This window comes from Nannospalax galili, unplaced genomic scaffold, assembly GCF_000622305.1.
Source record: "Nannospalax galili isolate Female #2095 unplaced genomic scaffold, S.galili_v1.0 scaffold679, whole genome shotgun sequence".
In the NCBI taxonomy this organism is placed as follows: domain Eukaryota; kingdom Metazoa; phylum Chordata; class Mammalia; order Rodentia; family Spalacidae; genus Nannospalax; species Nannospalax galili.
Genome location: NW_008343462.1, coordinates 649,636 through 656,059, shown reverse-complemented (window position 1 = coordinate 656,059; position 6,424 = coordinate 649,636). Strand labels below are relative to the sequence as shown.

Here is a 6,424-nt window from a genome sequence, read left to right as displayed (position 1 = left end):
TTATTTTGATATATCACAGTGAAAGATTTATCGTCCTCTTTTTTTTTTTTTTTTTTTTGTCTAAAAAAAAAAAAAAAAAAAAAAAAAAAAAACCACCCAGAATCTTTGCAGAGTTGATGGTGGTGGCTGGCACCACCCATCAGAACCCACTGCCCAGAGGCCTTAAAGTGGGTTGGCATCAAGCCTGATGCCTTGGCTAATGCTGCTCTGTCCCTGGGACCCATCAGGATGCTGGGGTTGTATTCTAATGGACTTCACTTACTGGGGCAGGGGTGAGACTCCTCAAGGAGGTATAAGCCCAGTCTCCTGTGGCTTATCTTCCACCTCATACAGAATCCCAGTGCTGTGGTCTTTGTTAGTACAATAGAGGATGAAAAGGACACGGTAGAGACAAAGATAAAGAAAGCTGTGTCTGACGCTGTCTCTGGGGAGTTTACAGACTGTCCAGCTCTGCTTGGCTGTCATGCCCAGACCCACACCAGTAGGGTAGTCCTTGTTCTGCAGTAGTGCAGCTGGAGCAAGGGGGCGCTCCTTAAGAAGTAACTGGTTTGCTGTGCACGTCCCCACACTGAGGACAGAGCCCTGCAGGCTTCTCAGGATTTGCCTCTAACCCACTGTTGTCTTACTGGACCAGTCATCCACCATTTTAAGGGTGTAGTTTGAAATGGGAATATGTCTTTCTTTGCTAGTATGTTGTCTAAGTGTGCTCTTGCTGGTGTGCACCAGAACTGGCTGGTTGCGGTGAATGCTGTAGAGCCCCGTGGGGGCCACAGTCATTACACATGCTGTGGTCCTTTTAGGTTATGGAGTGGTCTCAGCAGTTCTGTAATATCAAGCTCTTCTGTGATACTCCCTGCTTTCCTGGCACACTCTGCAGAAGTGGTAGAACTCTTTTGTGTTGGTTGATTTTGTGGGGGTTTTTTTGTTGTTGTTGTTTTTTATTTTACTTTATTGTATGAGTGTCAGAAGAGGCTGTTGGATCCCCTGGAACTGGAGTTGTTAGCTGCCATGTGGGTGTTGGGAATTGAACCTTGGCCGTCTACAAGAACAGCCAGTGCTCTTAACCGCTGCACCATCTCTCCAGTCCCCTGATCTTTGTTTTTTTGACAGTCTTACTTTGTAGCACAGGTTGGCCTTGAACTCATAGCTGATTCTCCTGTATCAGCCTTCCAAATGCTGGGATTATAGGCGTGTGTTCCCATGCCAATAAATTCTATTTTGCTGTATGGAATCTTCTCATCTGTGAAAACTGCACCTCTCCAGTTGTTGGGGTCTTCCGAGCCTGTTACCCCATCAACATGGTTGGGGACTGCTCTCCAGTTCTCCATTTCGTCTTTGTATCTGGAGCTTGCTCTCGACCTGACTGGATTTTACTGCTGCTTTGTTATGCACACTACACTTTATTCTGCTATGTCCACAGTGTTAGTGTTGTAGGTGTGTTGGAGCGCTCTTGGTTTACAGTCTATTTTACATGTAGCATTTTATAAACTTTCTTAATTTTTGACTGGTTTGTCAGAGTATTTTAGGTTTATAGGTTTATTAACTGCAAGTAATTAATTTTGTAGCTATTATACCTTTAGAAAAATTTATTTATGTATGTGAGTGTGCACATGTTTTCAGGTGCCCATGGAGGCCAAAAGAGGTATAGTATAGGATCCCTTGGATCCCCTGGAGCTAGGGTTGCAGGTGGTTGTGAACCATCCAGTGTGGGTGCTGGAAACTAAAACTCCAGTCTTCTGCAAGAGCAGCAAGCACTCATAACTGCTGAGCCATCTCTCCAGCCCCATACTTTTCTTTTTTTAATGAGACAATCTTTTGTTAAATTTATTTATTTTTATTTTATGTGTATGCGTGTATTGCCTGCATGTAGATAAGTGTACTCATGCCGTGCAATGCCCGCAGAAGTCAGAAGAGGCTGTCAGATCCCCTGGGACTGGAGTTATGGACAGTTGTTACCTGCCATGTGGGTGCTGGGATTTGAACCCAGGTCTTCTACAAGAACAACCAGTGTTCTTAACCGCTGAGCCATCTCTCCAGCCCCTATGAGACAATATCTTAACTATATAGCCCAGGCTAGTCTCCAACTTGCTATCCTCCTGCCTCAGCTCTACAGTACTAGGATTGTAGACATAGGCTACTATGCCCAGAACCTTTCTACCTCGTTTTCTGATTATATTGATAGAACCTTTAAACTGGTGTCAAGTAACAGGGGTGACAAATGGTGTTGGTTAATACATTCCTGTGTTTAGTGGAAATCCTTATAAAGTTGACTTCTACATAGGATTTTGTTAGGAATTTCTAATAGCTATCCCTGTCATCCAGGCTTTAAACCTGCAGTAATGGCCCCACCTTGAGTTGGCATAGACAGCACTGGGAACCTAGGCATACAGGTGGTGTGGGGCAGTGCTGAGGGCTGGCATCAAGAACCTGCACAGTGCCCTTCCTCAGGACAGGTGTCTGTGTATTTTATTCACCTTTCCATAGAGCACTTGTTACAGTCTAATTATGACTTTTTCACTAAGGAATCTGACTGTGCTCCTTGTGTGATCAGCACACGTGACACTGTTTCTCCTTCTAGAAATGTGATACTTCAAAGCACCAAGTGTTGGTTGTGTCTGTGTGTCCTCAGTCTCTGCCTTATTTTGCTGCTAAATTCAACCTCAGTGTCATCGATGCATCCAGAAGACTCTGTGGCTTCCTCAAAAGTCTTGGTGAGTCAGTGGCCTCTAGACAATATTGTGAATTTATACCTTAAGTTCACAAAGGGCCCTTTGTACCTCTCAAGTTCAGTCTTCAAGGGCACAGGACAGGGAACTTCAGGAGAGTTCCTGGAACGTCATTGTGTCATGAAACTAGCTTCCCACCAGCGATAGCGGGGGTCATGTACCTATGCCTTGTGCAGGCGGGTATTGTGTTACAGTGTGGCTGATCCTTCTAGAGTCAGACTTGATCACCTGCTGACAGTGTGCACAATGATTCATGGGAGGCTCCTACATTTGACTTCAGCTCACAAAGAGTGATTATTTGATCATTGCTGCTGAAATGATTACTGTCCATGTGCTCTCACTATTGCTAGCAATACAGCCCCAGGCTTGTGTCCTTCACATGAGGGATAAAAGCTGGTTATTAGAGAGTACAGTTAGGTGTGCTGGCACACGCTGTTAATCTCAGTGGGCAGGCAGAGCTTTTGAGTTGGAGGCCAGTCTGGTCGATATAGTAAGTTCCAGGCCATCCAGGGCTGCATAGTGAGACACTGTCTTTAAAAAAAAGAAGCCGGGTATGGTGGCACACACCTTTAGTCGCAGCACTTGGGAGGCAGAGGCAGGTACATCTTTGTGAATTCAAGGACAGCCTGGTCTACATAGTGAGTTCCAGGCCAGCTGGGGATACAGGGAGACCCTGGAACTGGAGTTGTTAGCTGCCATGTAGATGCTAGGAACCAAACCTGGGTCTTCTGCAAGAACAGCTAGTGCTCTTGACCACTGAGTCATATCTCCAGCTCCCTTTCAGGCCTTTTCTCAGCATTCTTTTTTTTATTCTTTTTTTTTTTTTTTTTTGTCTTTTTGAGACAGGGTCTCCCTGTAGCCCCAGCTGTCCTGGAACTCGCTATGTAGACCAGGCTGGCCTCGAACTCACAGAGATCCACCTGCCTCTGCCTGCCTTTCTAGTGCACTGGGACTAAAAGCATGCTCTACCATGCCTGGCTTCTTAGCATTCTCCCTAGCCATTGTAGGACACAAGTGCACTACACAAGTGCAGGCAGTACACTCATACACTTAAAGTAAATAAATATTTTTAATAAGGCCAATTGTGGTGGCCCACTGTTTTAATTCAGTACTTAGGAGCTAGAGGCAGGAGGATCATTACAAATTCAAGAGCACTCATTTACATACCACCGTGAGTTCCAGGCCAGCCAGAGCTGAATGCTGAGACCTTGTCTTAATATAAAATGAGACAGTATTTAGAACCTGCCATGATCTTGTGCTCGTGTGAGTCCATATCCTTCTTTCTTGCAGGGGTGCACTATGTGTTTGACACCACAATTGCTGCAGATTTCAGCATCCTGGAGAGTCAGAAGGAATTTGTGCGTCGATATCACCAGCACAGTGAGGAGCGGCGTGCACTGCCCATGCTGACCTCTGCCTGTCCTGGTGAGCCCAAGCCCACTGCATGTCTGTTGAAGTGCTGACACCATTTCACTGGAACTGAGGGAATGATGGTGGTCTTGGCCGAGGCAGGAGGTGGGTGGGCCCATCCTACGCAGTCTGGGAGCCTAGGACAGGCTATAAGTGGGGACAGTCCTGGCTTACCCTGGGATGACAGGCTCAGGAACTCAGAGCACCCAGTACCAGAAGGTACTCCTCCCAGAAGGCAAGAGGAAGGTTTGGGAGCTGACCTCATGCCTGTTTCTCTCTCTCTCTCTCTCTCTCTCTCTCTCTCTCTCTCTCTCTCTGTCTAGGCTGGGTCCGATATGCTGAGCGGGTGTTGGGCAGCCCTCTAACCCCTCATCTGTGCACTGCCAAGTCCCCTCAGCAGGTCATGGGCTCCTTGGTGAAGGATTACTTTGCCAGACAGCAGGTAAGCCGACCTCTCTAGAGAGCAAGCAGGAGGGTAGATGCCAGGTCAGCAAGGCCTGGAGGAAACTGTACACCCTACAGACAGGGAGGACCTGGGCCTCACCCATAGGGACACTGCCTGATTGTTTCTGGGTGCCTGGAGGCTGAGGACATCGGTCACCCAGAGCCAAGCCTCACCTCTGCCCTGGTCTTTGCCTAAGGCCATAGGTGTCACCCTTAGATGCTCTATGAGATCCTGCCATGGTCTTGACCCTGTCTTCCATGCGATAGATGAGTCACAGTAGGGTTGCATGCCCCTGCCTCAGCCCTTCTTCCTCTATGGTTACAAGGCTTTGAGCAACCTGAAATAGTTCCCCTCCTGCCTGCCTTCTTCATGAGAACAAAACGTCTGGGCCCTATGGTAACTAGAAAAGAGCAAGATGAAGGGTCTTCCCAACATTGACACCAGCCCAAGAAGACAGCACCTGCCTGGCAAGCTCTTCATTTTAGCCCCAGGGAGTGTTTCCTTCTCTCCTTTGTTATAAAGTCACCATAGTTGGCCAACCGTGTGTGCTGGATTGGGAGAGACAAAGAAATGGCTGTGGTACGTCGGCCTTTCCCTTCCCCACTTGTACCTGCGGCAGGAGTTCAGGTTTTCTCTTTTCAGCCCTTCCTTCCTTTCCTGCCTAAAGTTCCAGGTCCTCCTGCAGCTGATGCTGCAGGCAGCTGGGCCTTGAAACCTGGCTTCTAGCCACTTCTTGGCTTAACCCCTTACAGGCCTGGGATCAATGTACATTTCCTCTTGGGCTCTACCCCTGCCCTGAGTAGGGTCTGTCCACCCATGACTCACTGGGAATCCACTGGCTCCTGGTTTATCCCAGACGAGGTGTGGCTTTAGACGTTAACTTGGACAGTTTCAGAAAGTCTGCATGTAAATCAGATGGAGAACATACCTGTTCTTCCCCACTTTTTTCCCAGTATAGAGCCACTCATGGGACAGGGTGGCAGCAGCAACTGGGACCCTGTCCCTTGGGCCCCATGCTCTAGGTGCCATCTGTAGGCTGCCATCATGTGCTTGCCTCCACAGAACTTGCCTCCAGAGAAGATTTTTCATGTTGTTGTGGCTCCTTGCTATGATAAGAAACTGGAGGCTCTCCGAGACGGAGTCTCCACTGGTCTGAATGGAGCCAGGGGCACTGACTGTGTGCTGACATCAGGTGAGATGTGGGCAGGTTTTCCCGAGACTCAGCAGCCAAGCGGGGATATGTGTCTGTCTGACCAGTGTGTGGCAAAGCTGCCTGGTAGCATTGATGGCCAAGGGTTCTTGGTACTCGGTGGTCCGAAAGTGAAAAGGAGAAGGATCCATGTCCTGTGTCCTCCAGATAAACCAGGTGCCTGGGAGAACCGCACAGGCTCTTGATGTTATCCTACCTGACAGCCCATCAGCACTCTTCCCACATGTGAGAAAACCAAGTATGCTCTAGGACCCTGGATAAAGTGTCAGTGCAGACCTGTTCCAGCATCACAGTTGGCCACCCTTTGGGTGGCACTTTACAGATGCTCTGCTTCAAGACTGGCAGGTTTGGCTGGGGATGGAGGTCCTGGGAGCCCTAAGAGCACTTGGTAGCTTTGTCACATTCCAGGCAAGTCTGCTTGAAGCAAGCAACTGGTACTTCTTTTTGAAGGAGTTCAGAGCAGGCGACCTGGTCCACTCTCAGGATGACCTTAAAAGGTTCAAGGCCCTCTAATTCTCTGACCTGGAATTCTAGCAAGCTTTTACTCAAGGAAATGTCTCTTCCCTGTGGTGGGGCAGGTAGCAGGAAGGACAGAGTGCTTGGTGGTGCTGTTCTATCCTCCTTGAGCAGAGG

The 6,424-nt window shown here is 48.3% G+C and overlaps 1 protein-coding gene across 3 annotated transcripts in view; it reads left to right on the top strand.

Annotated features, from left to right (window-relative positions):
• The window catches only part of Narf (nuclear prelamin A recognition factor), a 21,488-nt gene that overhangs the window by 9,679 nt on the left and 5,385 nt on the right, over window positions 1–6,424 (top strand). For 2 of the 3 annotated variants that reach the window (XM_008839669.3, XM_008839671.3), the window contains exons 4-7: window positions 2,579–2,711; window positions 4,017–4,151; window positions 4,460–4,578; window positions 5,644–5,773. In XM_008839669.3, the coding sequence (XP_008837891.1) occupies window positions 2,579–2,711; window positions 4,017–4,151; window positions 4,460–4,578; window positions 5,644–5,773 (517 nt within the window). The remainder of the gene's footprint in view (window positions 1–2,578; window positions 2,712–4,016; window positions 4,152–4,459; window positions 4,579–5,643; window positions 5,774–6,424) is intronic. The other variant, XM_008839670.3, reaches the window with a different exon arrangement.